Source organism: Chionomys nivalis, chromosome 2 (assembly GCF_950005125.1).
Source record: "Chionomys nivalis chromosome 2, mChiNiv1.1, whole genome shotgun sequence".
In the NCBI taxonomy this organism is placed as follows: Eukaryota; Metazoa; Chordata; class Mammalia; order Rodentia; family Cricetidae; genus Chionomys; species Chionomys nivalis.
The window spans coordinates 82,921,671-82,943,095 of NC_080087.1; the positions used below are offsets into that span (position 1 = coordinate 82,921,671).

General features: G+C 51.6%; 1 protein-coding gene across 3 annotated transcripts in view; it reads right to left on the minus strand.

The window, feature by feature from the left end:
• The window catches only part of Ryr1 (ryanodine receptor 1), a 126,507-nt gene that overhangs the window by 32,859 nt on the left and 72,223 nt on the right, over window positions 1-21,425 (minus strand). For 2 of the 3 annotated variants that reach the window (XM_057761335.1, XM_057761334.1), the window contains 22 exons: window positions 21,147-21,387; window positions 19,036-19,123; window positions 18,830-18,922; window positions 18,015-18,029; window positions 16,660-16,830; window positions 15,331-15,390; window positions 14,650-14,787; window positions 14,193-14,305; window positions 13,933-14,029; window positions 13,433-13,539; window positions 11,143-11,194; window positions 10,944-11,015; window positions 9,629-9,728; window positions 9,270-9,349; window positions 9,102-9,178; window positions 8,117-8,190; window positions 7,414-7,431; window positions 6,348-6,428; window positions 2,831-2,919; window positions 2,605-2,733; window positions 2,397-2,501; window positions 32-113 (listed from right to left, as the gene is read on the minus strand). In XM_057761335.1, the coding sequence (XP_057617318.1) occupies window positions 32-113; window positions 2,397-2,501; window positions 2,605-2,733; window positions 2,831-2,919; window positions 6,348-6,428; window positions 7,414-7,431; window positions 8,117-8,190; window positions 9,102-9,178; window positions 9,270-9,349; window positions 9,629-9,728; window positions 10,944-11,015; window positions 11,143-11,194; window positions 13,433-13,539; window positions 13,933-14,029; window positions 14,193-14,305; window positions 14,650-14,787; window positions 15,331-15,390; window positions 16,660-16,830; window positions 18,015-18,029; window positions 18,830-18,922; window positions 19,036-19,123; window positions 21,147-21,387 (2,082 nt within the window). The remainder of the gene's footprint in view (window positions 1-31; window positions 114-2,396; window positions 2,502-2,604; window positions 2,734-2,830; window positions 2,920-6,347; window positions 6,429-7,413; window positions 7,432-8,116; window positions 8,191-9,101; window positions 9,179-9,269; window positions 9,350-9,628; window positions 9,729-10,943; window positions 11,016-11,142; window positions 11,195-13,432; window positions 13,540-13,932; window positions 14,030-14,192; window positions 14,306-14,649; window positions 14,788-15,330; window positions 15,391-16,659; window positions 16,831-18,014; window positions 18,030-18,829; window positions 18,923-19,035; window positions 19,124-21,146; window positions 21,388-21,425) is intronic. The other variant, XM_057761336.1, reaches the window with a different exon arrangement.

A 21,425-nucleotide genomic window follows, 5' to 3' on the forward strand; every position in this document is an offset into this window, starting at 1 on the left:
ACTGCCCCCTAGCGCACCTCTGGGGGCTTACCTTCCAGGAGGGACAGCAGCATCACCACCATGTCCTTCTGGAGGTCCAGCAGCTCCTTCAGCAGCTCTATCTGGCTGGAGTCCTAGAGGGCGAACACGGGGCTGTGAGAGGCCGGTCTCTGCCGAAGCCGCCCTACTGACAACAGTTTGGGGTTCCCTCACCTATCCAGCAGGGCCTATGATCCCCTCTTTCTCCTTCTTACCTCCGAGGGGACCCGCGTCCAAACATGTTCCTCGGAAGCAGAGGAAAGACAGAGAGACAAGATTGTGGGGTGGTCTTGGTAGGCGGGGGAGTGGGGGAGTGCGTGGGGGGGCGTGGTGCTGGCGGACAAGGAAGCCGGGAGCCGGAGTGGGACGGACAGACCGGGATAAATACTGTGGACGGATGCTCAGATCTTAAAAGGATGAGATTCCAGCATGGTGCCTGGCCTCTGGGGGCTTGGCCTTGTTGACCTGATTACGATGGACACGAGGACGTTCAAGAGGAAGGGCTGCTGGCGCGGTGGACAGCCATGCACTTTTTGGTATGCCATTTTGGGGAAACAAGAAGCCAGTGCACCACCCTGCCACAGAGTCCAATGGGAGGCTCACAGACACCTCCGCGAAAGTCTCCATTGTGGCATCTGTATTATTTTCAGCCACACCTAAGTGCCATTTGCGACCCATGGGATGTAACTTCACTGGGCTCACACAGGAGCTGTGAGGTTCCTTTGTCCCATGCTGGTTCTCAGAGTTGCTCATTCTAGCCCTAAGACATCCCACAGTTACAAAGTTTCCTGTTCTAAATCCAGGCTCCCAACATACGAGGATCTAATATCTCTTAAATTAATCGGGCTCAGCCGGGCGGTGGTAGCGCACACCTTTAATCCCAGCACTCGGGAGGCAGAGGCAGGCGGATCTCTGTGAGTTCGAGACCAGCCTGGTCTACAAGAGCTAGTTCCAGGACAGGCTCCAAAACCACAGAGAAACCCTGTCTCGAAAAACCCAAAAAAAAAAAAAAAAAAAAAAGTTAATCGGGCTCAGGCTTTGTGCCTTCCCGTGAGTCTGTCTTAGCTGCCACAGCTGAGGGGTGAGCTATAATCCTGCCAGAGCCCAGAGCTGACTTCGCATCCAGGCTTTAGAAATGAATACATCCCAGAAACTTCTTTCCTCAGGCTGAGATCATGGGTCAATAATAAGCACAAGGTCCAAGACCTCGGTCAGAGAACCTTGGGTCTTTCATTTAGAAGTACTAGGAAAACTGTTTCATAGCCTGGAGCTGTTAGTAGGTGAAGGAAAGTCTGTGCACCATTTTCTCAGCCCCTAACTCTAGGCAGGGGCCCCACCTCTGAGGGACACCCTTAGCCCCTCTCACTGGGGGATTCTAGGCAGGGGCTCTACCACTGAGCCACACCCCAGCCCCTCACTGGGGGATTCTAGGCAGGGGCTCTACCACTGAGCCACATCTCAGCCCCTCACTGGGGGATTCTAGGCAGGGACTTTACCACTGAGCCATGCCTCCAGCTCTTTGTACTGAATATCTCTTGTAACCTGCCCCTGGACTGTGACTTATAAATTATCACAGTAGTACTTGGAGGTTCATTTCCACCAGTATTTTAAGATTACACCAACATTACATGTTCAATTCTAACTGAGAAACTGAATTCTCATTTCAACTCCTTTCAAAGTTAGGCGGCATCAAACTAGGAGAGGATCTCCTTCCTCCAGACACTGGTTGGTGGAAAATTATACAGAATTCTTGACTGCCACCTGCCGGATTGTTATTGTACTACACCAATGTATTTGTGGTTAGGATGTCTAGTGATCCGTGGTTGCCTGTCCTTAGCTCAAGCAGTGCAGAGACTCGCCCAGCTGTACACGGAAGCCTTGACTAAGTCGGCCAAGCAGAAGCACACAAATGGCTAGACGGTGTACGAGGCGTTCACGAGCCGCAGAGGAGCAAGGCGGTGGGGAAAAGGAGAGCACAAGTATTCTGGGAGCAGGGGTGCGACAGGATCCTTACATCATGGGTACTCGGCACCGGAGTCATCTGCCGCAGGCAGGGTAAAGAAGGAACAGTCCTTCAACCCCAGGCCCTAATCTAGAAGCACGGTCCCATACCATCCCCTAAACTGGAAGAATCCGGGATGACCTCATCAGCGAGAAAATAATCCCAACCAGTCATAAGAGAGTTCTGGACAGTAGGGGCGGGGATCCGAATCAAACCAATGGAAGTGTAGGTGGGAAATGAGCCGATTGGTGGAGGTAGAGGAAGACGCATGCAGAGGACCAACCCAGAATGGGGTTTGGCCATGGAGCGGTGAGCTTGTCTGGAACCGACCCGTGTGTCATGGGACAATAAGGGCGGCCGATAACAGAACTCAAACCTGAGCCAGCTTCATCATCATGTGGGCAAACACGTGCAGAAACCCCACCACGGCATCCCAGAGGCGGCTGTGCGCCAGACTCTGCTGGTTTCCAGTGCAGGGTCCCTGAGGACAGAAGATGGCATGAAGCCCCAGCGTGGGTTGGGGGTGGGGGTGGGGCTGGATGCGAGCAGCTCTGCCTCCGCAGGTTCCCGAGTCCTGGCCCTACCTGGATGTACTCAGTGAGGCTGTTGAACACTTGCTTAGCTACAGACATGGCTTTGGAGAAGTTCCTCTTGCCCTGCTCGTCGATGACATCCTTGCCCGAGTAGTACCAGTAGAAGTCACTGATGGATTCCTGTGGGGCCGAAAGGCAGGAGGGATGGATACTGGAGTCTCCCGCCGTCCCACCGGCACCTGGCTCAGGTCGCACGAGGCTGGCCTCCCTCCCTCACCTGCAGCCGCAGGAGATAGTCCACTGTACAGATGATGATGTTGATGGTGGTCGTATTCCCGGTCTGTGTCCGTAGGTAGTTCTGGAAATCTAAGGAAAGGAAACATCCACTCATTCAGTGAGTGTCTTGCCTCTGGGGAGACAAATGGCATCTATTCATTTACAAAACTTTCGTGACTACTGGGTGCCTCAAGTTGTATAATTGGCTTTCTAAGTCTGAAGTATGTGCATCCCACAGGAATGGGGTGTCATTTATATATTTATCTAAAGACATTGTTGAGGGCCTCCATGCAGCAAATGCAGCTAGGGATTCAGCCTCCCCCTTCTCCTTTCTTCATTTTTTTGTTCAAATTTTAAAACTTAATGTATGGGCGTGGAGAGACAGTTCTGTGGTTAAGGCCAGAGGACCTTGCTTCATTTTCCAGCATCCACATAGTGGCTCACATCTGTAACTCCAGTCCCAGATGATCTGGCGCCCTCTTCTGGTCTCCTCACACACTGCATGCATGTGGTGTTCATATTTGTAGGCAAGATACCTGTATACATTATTTTCCATTTATTTGACGATGGGCATGATGGTTCCTGCCATTAATCCCAACGTTGGGGAGACAGAAGCAGATGGATTGCTACAAGTTTGAAGCTAACCTAATGTACAGGGTCAGTTCTAGCCATTTAAGGCTGCAGAGTGAAACCCTGTCTAATTTGTTTGTCATTAGTTTATTGCTGAGGGAAGGGGGAGACTTGAATGTGCTAGATGCTAATGAGGTCAGAAGTCAACTCTTTCCATCTACCACATGCGTCCCAAGAACCAGCTCGGGTCATCAAGCTTGGCAGCAAGCCCCTTTACGCACTGAGCCCACTAACCAGTCCCTCTCTTTTTGTTTCCACGAGACAGGGTTTAAAGAGGTGCCCTAGGCTAGACTCAAATCCTCTTACCTCAGACTCCCAAGTACCAGAGTTACAACTGTGTAAGCATCACACTCAACTTTAAGTATTTTTACCTATTTTTTTTCTTTTTTGAGACAAAGTTTCTTTGTGTAGCCCTGGCTGCCTGGAACTCACTCTGTAGACCAGGCTGGCCTGAGACTCAGAAATTCACCTGCTTCCGCCTCCCAAGTGTTGGCATTAAATTTTGAGTCACCATGCCCAGCTTCCGTTTGTTTTTTAATTGAAGTCTGAACAAATATTTACTGGGAAAATGGAGATTCAGTCCTCCATTTGTTTCTTCTTGTTCTTCCTCTTTTGTTGTATTTGGCATTTGTTTGTTTGTTTGTTTGTTTATTATGTTTTGGGACAGGCTCTCATGTAGCCCAGGCTAGTCTTGAATTTAGTATGTAGTTGGAAAGACTGGCAGATCCCAAGTGCTTCCTGGCCACTCAGTCTACATGATAAAGGGGTGGGGGTGGGGGTGCCTGTTGTTCAGTGAGAAACCCTGTTTAAAGACTGTAAGGCGAGAGTGACAGGAGGAAGACACCTGATGTACCACAGACAGACACACAGTCACACAGTCGACACACACGTACAGACACATACCACACAGCCACACACGTACAGACACACATCACACAGCCACACACGTCACACAGTCACACACTTACAGACACACATCACACAGCCACACACATCACAGTCACACACATACACACATCACACAACCACATACATCACAGTCACACACATCACACAGTCACACACGTACAGACACACACGTACAGACACATACCACACAGCCACACACGTACAGACACACATCACACAGTCACACACGTACAGACACACACGTACAGACACATACCACACAGCCACACACGTACAGACACACATCACACAGCCACACACATCACAGTCACACACGTACAGACACACATCACACAGTCACACACATCACAGTCACACACATACACACATCACACAGTCACACAAGTACAGACACACATCACACAGCCACACATGTACAGCCACACATCACACAGCCACACACGTACAGACACACACGTACAGACACATACCACACAGCCACACACATACAGCCACACATCACACAGTCACACACATCACAGTCACACACATACACACATCACACAGCCACACACATCACAGTCACACACGTACAGACACACATCACACAGTCACACAAGTACAGACACACATCACACAGTCACACATGTACAGACACACATCACACAGACACACACATACAGACACATACCACACAGACACACATGTACAGACACATCACACAGTCACACATGTACAGAGACACATCACAGTCACACACATCACACAGTCACACACGTACAGACACACACCACAGTCACACACGTACAGACACACATCACACAGCCACACACATCACACAGCCACACACGTACAGACACACATCACACAGTCACATATGTACAGACACACATCACACAGGCACACACATCACACAGCAACACACGTACAGACACACATCACACAGTCACACACATACAGACACACACCACACAGCCACACACATACAGTCACATAGATCCACATACACACACAGATAGACACACAGTCACATAAATCGACAGACAGACAGACACACACACACCCTCTGCATAGCCTAAAGTTTCCTATGCCTTGTGACCATCATACACATGACTGTGACACACGTGTGTAATGGGAAATGGCCTTGTGGGGAAGGTTGTTTAGGCTGCTCTCTGTCTGGTTTTGGAGATAAAGTCTCACTGTGCAGCCGAGGCAGCTCTGAACTCCTCGGCCTCCTGCCAGGTGGCTTGAGCCCTGAGATCATAGGCCTTTGCCACCATGCCCAGCTTAACTGTTCCTTCAGCATAAGCTGTCAGAACCGCATGGAGTTCTATTTTTCCATCAGCACCGTGTTTAATTAATGGGCTTCGTCACCCTGGATCTTGTTAAATTGGCACAGTGAAGGGCAGAGCTTGTGAGAACTCCTGCTTCTGTTAAGGAGGAACCTGGATATCTTCTGGGGGAACGTTTTCTGTGATACACAAGTGAATAAATCAGACAGACTCATTTTTAAACACTAAGCAATGAGTCCATCTGTGGACGCTGAGTACTGGAATCCAGCCCGCGGTGAGGGCTGCCAAATGCCCGTGGGAAAACGGAGTGTGACGAATTGCCCATTTGGGTAAATTGACTTCTGGCCAAACTGGATTCTGGCAGATTGCCTGTGGGGAGTTGGACTGGCCAGAGGAAGCGAAAGTGAAGCTAAGTGGTTTGATTCTGGAAGTTTCTGAACTCAAGACAAATTTCTTACTGTTGTTTGTTTCTTTGGGACAGGATCTCATGTAGCTCAGGCTAGCCACGTAACTAAGGTGACCTTGAACCCCTGACGCTCACACACTGCACTTTTGAGAGCAGAGGAAGGTAGAGAGACTGAGGTTGGACAGGGCCAGCATGGCTAGGGAGCTCATCACCGGCGAGGGGAGAAGGGGGTCAGGAGATCAGCTCAGGCAACTTTTGGAAGACCCGGTGTCTCAGTGTCCTTTCCACCCTGTCTTCCTCACCATTGTTGTGCCCCTCGCAGAGCAGCTGCAGGAAGCGGAACAAGTCCTGTGTGAATTCATCATCCGCCATGACCTTCTCTCCTGGGTGGGAGGAAAGGGGCGGAGCCCAGGAAGAGTCAGATGTGCCAGGACACAGCACACACATGCACACAACCCATGCACACTGCACGCACATGCACGATGGGGTGCTGGGAGGAGCAGCCACTACTTCAAAGACACTCTGAGGGCCACCAACACCCAAGACACCAGTGAGATCGTAGATGGAGGCCCGAGGAGCCCTGTGTCGGAAGCTGGGGCCTCAAGTGTCTTTATACATCAGTGTCCCTCCAATGTCACCACGCGTGTGACATCCGGGAGTGACCCAGCAGACACTGAGCAGCTGGTATAACCCTAAGCCCCACTCCAGGCTGCAGGGGTTAATGGATTATAGGGGCTGGGGTCATTTGCACACAAGGCTCTAAGCAGGGGAGATCTGGGCTGGGGGAGACTGGGATTGAAAGCCAATCAACTGGCCCCAAAGCCTCAAAAGCAGCCAACCCAAGAGAAGCAGAGGGAGGTGGATCAGCATGGTCCAATCAGAATAGTCATCTGAAAGAAACCAATCATGTGGGCTATAAGAACTAGGGAATGGGGGTTGGGAATGGGCCAATCAGAGCAGGCGCACAGGGCACGCGCAGCACCAGAGTGGTTGCCTCTGCAAACGCTGACCACCGTCTGGGTTCGGGACGCACAGCGCAGAGAGGGTGGGGTCGGGTATGGGGGAGGGCTTGTCCCGCCCTGGACTGGGAATCTGGGTCAGGATGCCCCAAAATATCCAGCTGAAAAGAGACTTTGTTTCTCTTCTAACTTATATGTTATATACGGGGAAACTGAGGCTTATGTTAGATAAAAGATTTGTTCATAATGTCATTGGCCTCTGAACTTGGGGATCTCAACCTTCTCCACAGGATTCACTGGAGAGTCCACCACCCTGACCCTGAGTGTCCCAGATCCTCAGCCCCAGGGGGCATGGGGGTTAGAAGGAGAAGGGTGGGCGCAGCACAGCAATGGATGGCTGGGGAATTACCGTTTTGGCGATTGATGACTGGGACAGCCAACAGGATGGGAGGAGGAAGCGGGAGAAAAGAGGTAAAAGAGACAGAGACAGACAGAAGTACAGTGACACAGTTGGGGACAAAGACACCGACACACAGAGATACGAGCACAGAGAGAAAGAGATGGCCATAATGAGACAGGAGGGAGTGGGTTAGCAAGGAAGAGGAGTAAGGAGAAAGCCAGGGCAAGGAGAGCGGGAGAGAGGGAACATGAATGAGAGAGAGAGAGAGAGAGAGAGAGAGAGAGAGAGAGAGAGAGAGAGAGAGAGAGAGAGAGAGAACCCAAGAGAGGCAGGAGGCAGAGTCAGGGTGGAAAGTTAGACACGTCAAAACACAGCAAAGAGAAGACTTGATTAAACGGATTAGGGGCATTAATGAACAGCAACCAGAGTGAGACTTGGGGCACGTGGAGGGCAGGTCCACGAGGTGATGGGAGAGGTAACACCAGACAGAATGACACCCAGGGGCGGATCCCATGGGAAGGGAGACCCTGGAGGGATGGAGGGGGGTCCTCAGGACTGGGGATCACAACCCTGGGGGAGCCCGGAGGAACTCTTGGGAAGGGGGTTGTCTTGGAGGACCAAGGCTGTGGGCTGGGCAGTGGCAGCGGATGGAGAGGGGGATCCTGAGGAAGGTGATGTCCCAGGGAGAGGAGGACCCAGAAGAAGGTCTCACCAGTTCCATCCTCGTTCACCATGCCCAGCCCCTCTGCCTTGTTCTGCCTCTCGAAGGCATTGAGGTCCAGGACACTGGGGAAAGAGTGATTGAGGTGATGAGGGTCTGGTGTCTGTCCATCTGTCTTGTCAATGGTCTGACGGTCCCCACTGTGGCTGAAGAGCCATGCAGACCAGAAGGAACGGATTAGAGGGCAAGCAGAACCCAAGAGCAGACGGAAGCTATGTCCCGGCCCCACCCCTCGCCTTCCACAGATCCTCCATCCCACCCTCACCCTGTCTACCTCCTGAACAATCTTCTCACCCTCTGCCTGAACTCCACAGACTTCTACCCTCCGTCTGTGCCCCCAGCCCCACCCTCCACCCTAAGCTTCCTCCACCCTGGCCCTGTGAAGAGAGGCAGGTCAGTATGCAAGCTGAAATCATGAAGAAATGGAAAACACCAGCTAACAAAACCTACAGAGGGGTAGGAAAACATCAGCCGAGGGCACAAAGGGAGGAAAAGCAGATGACAGAAGCCGTATAACACAGTCATCCAAGAGTGTTCGAGCGTCCTGCTGTGCCCCCTTGAATTGCCAACAACCTCCCGGTTCTGCTTGTGAGCCTCTATTCCTCCCTCTCCCGTTTTTGAGATAGCTCAGGCTATCCTTACACTCTCTGTAATCCTCCTGCCTCTGCTTTCTGAGTGCTGGGGTTCCAGGCACACATCACACCTATCCTTCCTTCCATGCTGGAGAGACTGCCAGGCCTTACACAGCCTAGGCAGTCACTCTGCCACCAAGGTATAGCGCCAACCTGTAACTCATTCTTACAACTTGTGACATTGGGCCTTCAGCATTAACTCTTCTAGTCAACTCTAGAATTCGCACTCCTCTGTGCAGGTCACTTTCCTTGGCCCGGGACACTATAAGTAGAACAGGAATAGCCCGGGGCAGGAGGACACAGCCACCCAGGAAAGCAGAGCTGGAAGATAGGCAGGGTCCCACCTGCAGGTCTGCATCAGCGCCTGGATACTCTGGAAGAAGCCCACTTCCTTCTTGTCCTTCAGATAATCCAGCATTTTCTGCAGAGGAAGCAGATAGGAGATGGGGGTGCGGGAGACCCGGGAGCCACTCGGGAACGTCCACCCGCACCCGCTCACCCACTCTAGTTACCTGCTGCACTTCGGCATTCCCCCCATTAAGGATGGAGATGCCCAGCTTCAGGGTGGAAGACACCATGGCGCCCGTCTCTCCTGGAGGTAGTGGAGATAAGGCAGAATAAAAAGCAGCCATCACAGGGATGTGAAGGGAGGAGATGGAGTGTGAGCACAGATGGGGGGGTCACCAAAGGGTGGAAGGGAGATTGAAACGCAGGCATGCAAAAGGAATTTGCGAGAGCCGGAGTGTGTATGCGGGTCGGAGGCACACAGGGAGCCGGCAGGGTCAGCAGGGATGGGTGCACTGAGGGCGATGTGGTGGGCGTGTGCTCATAGGGGAGGAGGGGAGCGCCTGGGATGGGGGGCAGGCGGCACCTTTGCAGGCACTGATCATCTGCAACACCATCTCAGCGGCACCTCGGTTGTGCAGCCGTGACTGCTGGTACAGAAGTCTCTGCTTCTCCATCTCCTTCTCCTGGGGTGTTGGGGGAGCAGGTGTCAGTGGTCAGCAGCCTAGCCAGGGTCCCCAGGGCCTCACCCTTCTCCCTGTCTGTCTCCCCAGTCACATCTGCCACTCTCCGATAGTGAGATCCCTCCATCCCCCCAGGGTCTTACATCCTGCTTGTCTCCTGTACCTGGCTCAGGTCTAGGGACCGCAGGCAGGTCAGTGCCTGGAGCCTGAGCCATCTGTGAACGTGCACGAGGAAAAGCCCCACGCTCCTGTGCATCGCTCTCTAAGGCAAGCCTGGCATTCCTTCTGCTATGGAAGTGTTGTCAGAGCCCATGGCTCAGTCACTAAAACATCCGTGTCCCAAAGCTGCCTCAGACATCAAACACCACCTAACGGTCATGACAGCCTCTCCATTATCCCCTGCTACATCTTGCTTCAGATCCAACTACAGATTTGGTTCTGATAAAGGTACTGGCCTGGAACTTCTGGCCATCCTCCTGCCTCGGTCTTCCAAGTGCTGATATTACAACCATGAATCACTATGGCTAGCTTATGTATTTCAGTTTTCAAATATATTTTTAAAAAGATATTTATTTCCTGTGGTTGTGTGTGTGCACGCGCGCGTGTGCAAGCACACACTCCTGAGGAGCTATATATGTAATTATGCAGTACTCACAGAGACCAGAAGAGGGCATAAGATCCCCGGAACTGGGATTACAGTAGTTTGTAAACTGTGTGTTAGGAACTGAACTCAGGGCCCTCTTGAAGAGCAAGAGCAAGCGCTCTTACCCACTGAGCCACCTCTCCAGCCCTAAATATCTTTCTCAAAGCTCATGGTGCCCCCTAGGCAAGCTTCAAACTCATGATTCTCCTGACTCATCCTCCTGAATGCTGGATTACAGGTGACACCGCAGCTGGCTCCTGTATTGTACTCTTACCCTGCTTAGCGCTGTCTTCTCTGAGATACTTCCGTTGAGATAGTCTCCCACCAGGCTGGGCCAGACACTGTGTCTGGGCTGCTGTACCCACCCATGCCCTGAGTTGACCCCACCCTCTACCCATGCCTTCCTACACCACAGTGAATAGCTTGTATTATTCATGTTTGGTTCCTGTGTCCTTCACCCTTGAGGGCTAACTTTGTGGCTACCATGTACCCAGGGATAGCTCTCTGCTCACATGCTCAATGCATGGGAGTCAAGAATTCCCTACCCTTCCTCTGGGATCCCGCGTCCCACCTACCTCGAAGGACACTTCCGATCCCTCCTCTTCACCTTCTTCGCCATTTTCCCCGCCCTCCTCCAGGTGGCAACTCTGGGGAGCAGCATTGGTTGGGGTGAGAGTGGGCCAAGTGAGTGTCCTGTCCCCCACTTGTCCCTTCAGTGTGCGGGGCACTGCGGCTGGGGAGAAGGCAACACTGCAGAGCAGAGGCAGGACTCACCTTTGCCATGATGTCAGCATATGCCATGTACAGGTAATCCTCGTCCAGTTTGCTGAGGAAGGAGGGAGACCAAGTGGTGACACCTCCCAACTTTCTTCTTTTCTTTCTTTTTTTTTGGTTTTTTTTTTTTTTTTTTTTTTTTTTTTTTTTGTGGCTGGCCTCGAACTCCAAGAGATCCACCTGCCTCTGCCTCCCGAGTGCTGGGATTAAAGGCGTGCGCCACCACCGCCTGGCTTCTTTCTTTCTTTCTTCCTTTCTTTCTTTCCTTCCTTCCTTCCTTGTTTTCCGAGACGGGGTTTCCTAGCTGTCCTGTAGTCCTGGCTGGTCTCGAACTCACAGAGCTCTGCCTGCTTCTGCCTCCTCCTTTTCTTTTCTTGAGGTAAGGTCTCGTGTAGCCCAGGATGGGCTTAAACTCAAGATGTAGTTGTAGTTAAAATGACCTGAGTTTCTCACCATGGCATCTGCACCTCTGAGTGCTGGGATCCCAGGTGTGCACGCCCACGCCTGGCTGCTGTGGTGCTGGGGACTAATCTCCCAGCTGAGCTACACCCCCTGGCCTTCAACGCTTTCATCTCATCTTTCCAAGGGCTGGGATTACACATAGGTAGTGCCGTGCTCATCTTGAGGCCGCCCATTTCATAGCTATTATTTTAGAAGGCTGGCAGGTGTTCTCCATGTCTTTGCTGTGGTTCTATCAGGTAGGTAGGTATATTACCAGCCCCATTTTACAGATATGGAAACTGAGTCACAAAAGATCTTGATTGGATAAGGTTGCATGGCTTGCACTGGGATTTGGCCTACACAGACTAACTCTAGAGCCACGAGTTTCCCACAGATGGGAAACAAGGCATTCGGCTTCCCCATGTCCCTTCTGGCTATGATAGGTGGATGTCAAAATCTTGACCCATGAACTATGTACATAGGATCACCAAGGAGAAAAAAGGTCAAATGTCTTGCTGGGGTGTGGAAAGGGAAGGCTCGCCTTTCCTCCTGTCTGGCACATCGTCACGATGTGAAGTCTCCCACTGCCGTGCCTTCCTAGCCATGATGGACTGAAATCCACCAAAACTAGAAACAACATATATTTTTGAAACAATATTCAGATGTATCCCAAGCTTGCAATCCTAGAACTCAGGAGGCTGAAGCCAGATCATCGTCAGATTCACAGAGAGACTGTCTCAAAAAGAACAAAACCAAGCTGGGCGGTGGTGGTGCACGCCTTTAATCCCAGCACTCATGGGACAGAGGCAGGCGGATCTCTGAGTTCGAGGCCAGCCTGGTCTACAGAGTGAGTTCCAGGACAGCCAGGGCCACACAGAGAAACCCTGTCTCGAAAAACCAAAACCAAAACCAAGCCAAACAAACCAAAGAACAGGAGCCAGTGTGCAAGTTCAATGACCAGTACTGAGTCAGCTGTAACAAGCACTACATAGATGTTGATCTATTATTTATTTTTAATTTGGTCGATGTGTGGATTTTTTTTTTTCTGAGACAGGGTTTCTCTGGAACCTGTCCTGGGGCTAGCTCTTGTAGACCAGGCTGGCCTCGAACTCACAGAGATTCGTCTGCTTCTGCCTCCCTAGTGCTGGGATTAAAGGTGTGTGCCATCACCGCCCAGCTTATGTGTGGATTTTGAAACAGGGTTTTCTCTGTGTATCCTTGGCTGTCCTGGAACTCTCTCTCTGCAGACCAGGCTGGCCTCCAACTTACAGAGATCTACCTGCCTCTGCCTCCAGAGTTCTGGGATTAAAGGTTTGCACCATCACTGCCTGGCAAGACACTTTCTATTTTTTTTTTCCTTTGGTTTTTCGAGACAGGGTTTCTCTGTCGTTTTGGAGCCTGTCCTGGAACTAGCTCTTGTAGACCAGACTGGTCTCGAACTCACAGAGATCCGGCTGCCTCTGCCTCCCAAGTGCTTTCTTCTAACAAACCCAGGTAGTATCTTCTGTGAGTCCCTCAGATAAGATGCTCTTGTGAAGTGTTCAGTCCCTGCGGCAGTATACAGTAGCTATTTACTGTATACAATGTGATGCTAAAAGGCCATGATCAGGGGCCAGGGAGATGGTTCAGAGGACAAAGGAGCTGCCAAGGACGGTTAAGTTTCATTACCTGGACCCACACATGGCGGGAGGAAAGGACAGAATCCACATGAGCACTGTGCACATATATGCACACACAATGAATAAATCTATATAATTTTTTAAAATGAAGGTCAGCTGTATTTTCTTTTTTCCTTTTCTCTCTCTCTAAGGATCTTTGGGATGTTTTGGGGGCAGGGAAGAACCCTCACCTCTTTTCGGTCAGAGCAGTGCGGCTGAAATGCAGAACCAACTGGTGGAGGGGGTCTGGCTTCTTCTCTTCCACCTCTTCCTCTTCCTCCTCCTGCTCTCCAGCTTTCTGGAGGGATGGGGTGAGGGCTGGAGGATGGTACTTTTGGGGTCTCCTTTAGTCTCCCCTCATAGCCTTGCTGGACTAAAATTTTCTCTTTTCCCAAATCAAGCCTAAGGGGTCACATTTCTTCTCTTTTTAATTTTTCTTTCATTTTATGCGCATTGGCGTTTTGCCTGCATGTATGTCTGTGTGAGGGTGTCAGATTCCCTGGAACTGGAGTTACATGTATGTATGTACTGCCATGTAGGTGCTGAGAATTGACCCTGGGTCCTCTGGAACAACAGCCAATGCTCTTAACTTCTGACCCATCTCTCCAGCCCCCAAGGTCCCATTTCTGTGTGGAGGATTCCCTAGCCCCACCCAGCACTGCTCCACATCCCCAGGCAGTCCCCGGCTCACTGATAGATCATCTATCATGCGGTCCTCGAAACTGTGGTCTTCAGTCAGGATCCAGGAGGCCTTGTAGCTCTCCAGGAACATGTTACATGCTCGGTGCCTGCAAGGGCAAAGGTCTCTAGGCCACTGTGTCTCCCGAGTACCCTCGCAGCTGCAGCCCTCAGTCCTAAGACTTAACCCTATTGGCCCTCCATCCTCCCGACTCCCAATTCGCTTTCCTTCCTGCAAGTTCCTGGCGCTCTCCTCTTCCCCGGAGGCCTTACGTGGGCAGGTTGTACAGGGGCGTCATCCGGAAACAGGCTACCACTGCCCTCCGGCGCTGCTTGGACAAAAGTTTATGCCACACCGCCTTCTTGGACTTGTAAGGATGCTCCGTCTGGATAGTGGAACGTTATGTCATGTCCTCAGATCCTGGTACTGGCCCGAGTCCCACCCAACTCTGAGTGGAGTTGCCCATGCGTGTGTAAGTCTACACGCAGAGCGGAACAGGGTCAAAGGAACATGCGGGCTCTTCCGCCAACAGACCCAAAGCATCTTGGGGAGACCTCACTCTAGCCCCAGTGCTTTGGCACACTTGTCCCTAGATGCAATATGCTCTTTCCGCAGATTCACACACCGCTCCTTACACACAAGGCTCCATCCCTAGTCCCACCCATCACTAGAAGGCCCCGCCCACAGACCCAAGACCAGGCTCTGCCCACAGCCACAAGAGGCACCTACCTGGTCCAGGTGGTAGAGCACAGCAGACACCTCCTGGACTCTGCGCACAATTTTCTCGGGGTCATCGGCATCTTCCTCGCGACCTGGGACACCGCGGTACAGTGCCATCTGCCAGCGAAGAGACGGGGAGCCTTCGACCTAAGGGGAATAAGGACGCCTGCGTGAAGGCACCTACCTGGCCCCTTCCTACTACCAAGCTTAAGTGGGTTCATGAGAACCAAGGTCCCTTCTTCAGAACTGGGTCAGAGCCCTTGCTGCCAAGCCTGAAGATCTGAGTTCAATGCCTGGGACCCACGCGGTAGGAATTAGTTCCTGCAAGTTGTTCTCTGACTTCTACAAGTTTGCCAACACATACACTAAATACATAAATTTAATTTAAAAATAAATTTTAAGCCGGGCGGTGGTGGCGCACGCCTTTAATCCCAGCACTCAGGAGGCAGAGGCAGGCGGATCTCTGGGACTTCGAGGCCAGCCTGGTCTACAAGAGCTAGTTCCGGGACAGGAACCAAAGCTACAGAGAAACCCTGTCTCGAAAAACAAAAACAAACAAACAAACAAACAAAAAACAACAACAACAAAATAAATAAATATTTAAAAAAGGTCACCTATTCCATGTGTGGCGCTTCACACACACACAGAAACACACACACACACACACACACACTCACACAAAGCACTTACCTTTCCCTGAAGGTTGAGGTTGTTTTGAAGGAATTCACGCACCTCCTCGTCTGTGTCTTTCTGGGAAGACAAGGCCCACTGGGTCACTCTGGGGGCCTCCCCATCCCCCATGACCAGAGGCCTCCCCCTCCTACACCTGACACCCAGGGCTTGATGGGTATGACCTGGGGAAACAAGAACATAACTGTGGGCTGTGGGCGAACAGGCGTCTAGGGAGAGTCACAGGCTCACCTTGAAGGGACAGAGGGATTAGTGAACCTTGGGAGTGGGGGTGTGACAGGGGACACCATCAAAACTCAAAAAGCCCAAAGAGGGACTTCTCAGGAGCTGAGTAGGATGGGGAGTTTGAGGATCGGAGGGTAATGGGGGGCTATGAGGGTAACTGGCAAAGCAGAGGTTACAGGAAGTTGGGAAGGTCTATTAAATGTCTGGCCACATAGGGCCAAAAGGAAAGATAGATGGGTGAAGAGGGACCTCAAGGCTCAAAGTGAGGGTCGTGGGAGCTCTGGAGGACTCTACAGTGTCCGAGGACACCTGTCCTAGGAGGGTAAGGTTGAGGAGTGGCCTCTGGGGTCCCAGGAAGGGGTCGCTGCAATATAACAGATCAAGGACCCTCCAGGCCTTAGCGGGGTAGGAAGCTGTCCAATGTTTAGAGGGGCCTTGGGGCAAAATCTTAGATGGCTTCTTAGGGGTACTGAGGCTGAAAGAGATACCATCTCGCCATTCTATGTATGGGAGAAGTGGGTCCTGTGGAGGTTTTGGGGGTCCCAACTGGATTAAGAAGTTCTAGGGCCTGGATTAGTTGATCCTTAGGACCTTTCGGGACCTCAGAGGTTGGGAGTGGTGGCTGTGGGGAAGGGGACATTAGGATTCTGGGAGGCAGTTCTTTGAACCACAAAGGTTCACTGGGTGTCTGAAGACAAAAGGAGGTGAGCCAGAGAGTTCCAGAGGGACCCAGACCTTCAGCCATGAGGGTATATGGGGCGTTCAGTTATAAGGCGTTCAGTGAGTCTCAGGAGACTTGGGGGGGGGGGTCTTGATGAAGAGTTCAGCGACTCCAGGTGTCTTGAGGGATCATCAGGGTCTCAGTGGTTATAACAGGGCTGTTGGGGAATCCTAAGATTCTCTGGTTGCATTTGAGGGTTAAAATGTGTCCAAATCCTCAGGTTTCCTGGGTGGAGTCCTCAGCATCCTAGAGGGTTTGGTAAGTGTTTGGGGTCCTGCAGGGCTTTGGGGGATCCTATGGTAGGATTCTGAGCCTCCCTTAGATTCTATCATTCACTGGGATCCTAGGGGCAGTGTGGGGTATCAGGAGGGGTGGACAAGCACCAGGGCATAGCGGGCCTTGGCCAGCACAATGAGGTCCTGGTCGGTGGGAGCACACATGTTTAGTCCGATTGGCAGCATCTTCTTGAGCGTGGCCACAATCAGAGATGTCTGCACTGAGTACCGGTCCCCCCGGCGCTTCTTCTTGGTGCGTTCCTGGTCCGAGCCACCTGACTGTGGGGACACAGGGGTCAGTGCTTGTTCAAGTCCCCACCCCACTGCCCCAACCTCAACTTACAGCCATTTTATACAATCCAGCTCCTTACGTGTCTGGCAAGCCACCCTCCCTAACATCAGAGTACATGTCTATGTCCACTCTTTCCACCCCATCTTACTCACCTTGGGCCACAGCCCTGACCATTACCTCCCCACCCCATCCAGAGCCTGCACCCCCACATCTCACTAGAACCCTTCTATGGCCCTGCAAAATTTCCAAGCTTTAGTGATCCTCTCTCAGAAAATTCTTGGGTCCTGTGCTGTCTACCACGCTCCAGTCCACTCTTCACACCCCCAAACCATGTTTCCAAGAACAAAACAAAGATGTGGGCCCACAAAGCGCACCAAAAGACAAGATAAATTGGAAGAAAGGGGGAAACACCAAAAGACTGAGGGAGACGAGGACACAGGGGGACAGATGATGCAAGAGAGATCTAGAAAGATCTGGAGGCCAAAACACGGAACACAGGGTCCCACAGCCATGTCCTGGCGTCTTAGGTGCAGACCACTCCCATCATGCTGACAAGAAATCCCCGGGGCAAACTGCGGCCAGAGCCCCATCCATGGCGATGCCGAGCATGGTTCAAGTGCCAGACACTGCCCAAGTCCTCACATGCAGCACTTCTGAGTCTTTAAAGAGGCCCGAGCCTGGCCCCATGGGCTGGGTGCCATCAGAGGCTCAAAAAGGTGACATTTGGCAAGAGTCACGCAGCTCACTACATCAGAGGGCTCTACCCACGTCCGCTGGATTCCAGAGCCCCACACATACATCTGTGCACAGCCAGGGCTGCCCCCAACCATGCATGGGCCACACTCTACCCCCTGGAACTCAGCCCACAATGCATGTTGATTTTTTTTTTTTTTTTTGGTAATAAAACCAAAAAAGAAAAAAGAAAGAAGAAAAGAAAATCCACTGAAAACCAGAAAAGAAATCATTCAACAACTCATCAAAACTTGTCAAAGCCGAGAGTGAGGGAAGGAGTGGGTGGTGGGGAGGAAGAAGACAAAGATGGAGAATGGGGGCCAGGAGCTAAGGACGAAGGGTAGGGACAGGGACGGTGGGGGTGTTGGGAGGGTGGGGCTCTGGGTGGGGAAAGGTATTAGCCAAAAGCCATGCAGAAGGTTCCAGATGTGGCGCTGACCTGTACGTCTCCCGCCTGCTTCAACAGGTTGCAGACAGAGACAAGAAGGGTTACCCCAGCCAGACAGAGCCCCCCAGACCCAAATCCAAGTTAGCCAGACCCTGACTCCTCTGCCCCACCCACCCAGCCTTTAGTTGAGCATTTCCAGACCTGGACTTAGGGGGGTGCAATTTATTTTATTTTATTTTATTTATTTATTATGTATACAATATTCTGTCTGTGTGTATGCCTGCTGGCCAGAAGAGGGCACCAGACCTCATTACAGATGGTTGTGAGCCACCATGCGGTTGCTGGGAATTGAACTCAGGACCTTTGGAAGAGCAGGCAATGCTCTTAACCACTGAGCCATCTCTCCAGCCCCCGGGGCGCTATTTTTTTAAGACCCCCCCCAAAGAGGGCAGTTGTGAAAAGAGAGAAGAAAGGGAGGGTATGGAGTGATGGGGGAGAAGGAAAAAATGGGAGATAAGAGAAATGGAAAGTAATGGGGTGGGGGAGAGAAGGGGGAGGAAATGAGGAAATAGAAGAGAGTCCAGTTGGAAGATGGTGAAGGGAAGGAAGTGGGGAGGGGGAGCTATAGGGAGGTAGAGGAAGAGGAGGGAGGAAAGAAATCTGGAAGATGGGAGAGATGGGGGAAATGGGGGGTAATAAGAAAAGTGAGGAGGGAAGGGACCTAAGGAGGACGGACATAAGGAAGAAGTGTGCCCTGAGAGCTAAAGGGGAAATGACGGGAACAGGAGATTGCTGGTTTAGGAGGGGCCAAAGAGGTAGTCCTGGGGTGCCCCATCCCCACATCCACAGATCGGCTAAGCACTCACTTTGGCCATTTTGCTCTTATTGTCGGCCGTCAGAAAGGACATGTTGTTGATCTCATTCTGGACCACAAAGTTCTGTTCCTCACGCTTAAAGTTCTGGTGGGAGAAGCAGTATGGGGCTCAGACCCAGAGACAGGGAGGAGGCACCCGCTTCGGGACTCAGGAAAAGGAGAGTGTGGGTGGGGGTTCACACAGGGATAGGGACTCACGTGGGACTTGGACCAGTAGATGAAGATTTCGCCCACCATCCTGAACAGCTCCTCTGCGTTGGGATTGGGCTCTGTCAGCCAATGTGCCCTGGGGTCCAGGAAGAAACAGGTAAGGTGTGCAGGTATCCCCAGGGGAGAAGGTCACCCAGTGAGACTCAGAGGACGTCATGGGAACCAAGAGATGTTCAGTGTGTGTGTGGGGAGGGGATGTTTTAAGGAAACCTGGTCAATTCAGTAAAAAATTAAAATTTCAGCATTTTTAAAAAAATAATTAATTTAGCCCAGGAGGACTTGGAACTCACAGCAATTCTCCTGCCTCAGCTACTTGAGGCATACCACCGTACCCAGTATAGAATTTCTATTTAACTTTCTAACCACTATGAACTGAAGATAATTGATCCTGTGGATAAGAGGATAAAAGTGTCTTCTGCTGTTTTTTTGTTTTGTTTTGTTTTTTTAAAGCAAGACCTATATTATTGTGTGTATAGTGAAAAAGCTCTATGTCCAGCATCAGGGGAAGGATAAAGAGGCCTTGTAGGGACAGGCATGGCAGCACACCCGTACCCCCAGCTCCAGGAGGCTGAGCCATCAGTCTGAGGCCAGCCTGGGGTAAATGGCATGTTCCAAGTCAGACTGGACAACAGGGAGAGAACCTGCTGCAAACAAAAACAAAAGGAAGGAGCATGGCGCACCAGTGCTGCAGCTGCACCACTGGCTGGGCTGTGACAGCTGTCACAATTCCCTTAGTCAGTAGATCTGCACTCTGCTCAGTGCCCTCTCTTCCCTACGTTAACCAGAAGTCCATCCCAATAGTCCAATCTCTTCTATGCCTAAAGATAAAACACGTGGCAGAGGTAGAGGAGAGTGGGGTCAGATGGTCCGGTAAAGCCCTTTGCTGTGATCCGAAGGAGATGGTGCCAGCAGAGTGCTCTGGGGTGAGTGCCTGCCCTCATCCCTTCTGCTTAGACAAGAAGGAAAACAAAAACAACAACAACGAAAAACCCCACAACAAATAGAGCCAAGCTGGGAGAAGAGGAGATTTCTATTCGATAAAATTTGTGTCTAAATCTGAAGGTTTCTAAGTCCAGGTTGAGTCAACGGATATTAGCATAATTTTGCTCACAAAACTTATGGCTGAACCTGGAAGGCTGAGGCAGGACATTTCTCTGAGTTTACCAGTCTAGAGTGTTCTCATTCTAACTACAGAGCGAGACTCGATCTCAAAAACAAACAAGACAGCAGCAACGACAAAGACCGCATGGCTGATTTGGTAGTGATGGATTGCAGTCCAAGGCAGTCCAGATCTGCAACGGCACTTGCACGAATGCACACCAATACTTCCCGTTCTGCCCCCTGGCAGACATAGCTAATCAATCATAGAGCCCAAGGCAACCTTACAGTCTTTTTCAATCCAGAGGGATTTTGGAGTTCAAGCTATGTAGCTAGTGCTTTTGGTTTAGAAAGGTATTAGTTAGCGTACATCTTTTTCTTAAAGACCTATGTTCTTGGGGGGACTATTAGGTTCACCAGATGCCATCTAGGCTCCTCTTTTCTCTCTGTGGAGGAAAGCCTGACCATTGGGCTTCACTACAAAAGCTAGGCATTTAGTTCTACACACAGGTAGACACAGCTCTGGAGGCGGGGTATAATAAGTCTCCCTGTAGTGCATGCTGCAACCTTCATGGGGTAAAGGAGCAGAGGAGACAAACCTGGGAAGGTTGAAAGTGTGGTGTGTGTGTGTGTGTGTGTGTGTGTGTGTGTGCAGGCACTTGCCACCGTGCACATGAAAGTCAGAGGACAACCTCAACTGTTAGTCCTTGCTACCTTGTTTGAGACACAGTCTCTTTGCTGTCTCCACAAAGGGCTCCAGGCTAAGTGGGCTACAGGTTTCCAGATACTGTGCCGTCTCCACCTCCCATCACCACAGGAGCACAGGGATAGCAGATGTGAGCTGCTGTGCCCGCTTTACATAGGTTCTGGGGTTCGAACTCAGGACCTACCACTTCACCCACTCAGTCATCTCCCCAGCTCAGAGGGGATAGGGAGGGGAAAGGGCTGGACAGGGCTGAGTGGGATTGAGGAAGCCTGAGTCCGGCTAGGGCTTTGCTGACCTGTTGTTGTCCACGTAGCGGATGAGCAGAGGGTAGAGGGCATACAGGTCCCGGCAGAGCACAGAGAACTCGTCCCGCACCAGGAGCTCGCCCTCCTCAGCTTCTGCCTTGGCCTCCAGGCGCAGCTGCTCCTCCTCAGCCACCACCTTCCCTGCACGCTTGCGCAGTCGCCCAATGGTGGGGATGAAGTGGGAGCGCAGGAGCTCAGGCCTGGCGCGACTCACAATGGGCTGGGCGAACACTGCAAGAGGGTGCGTGTCTTTCACACCTGACCTCCAA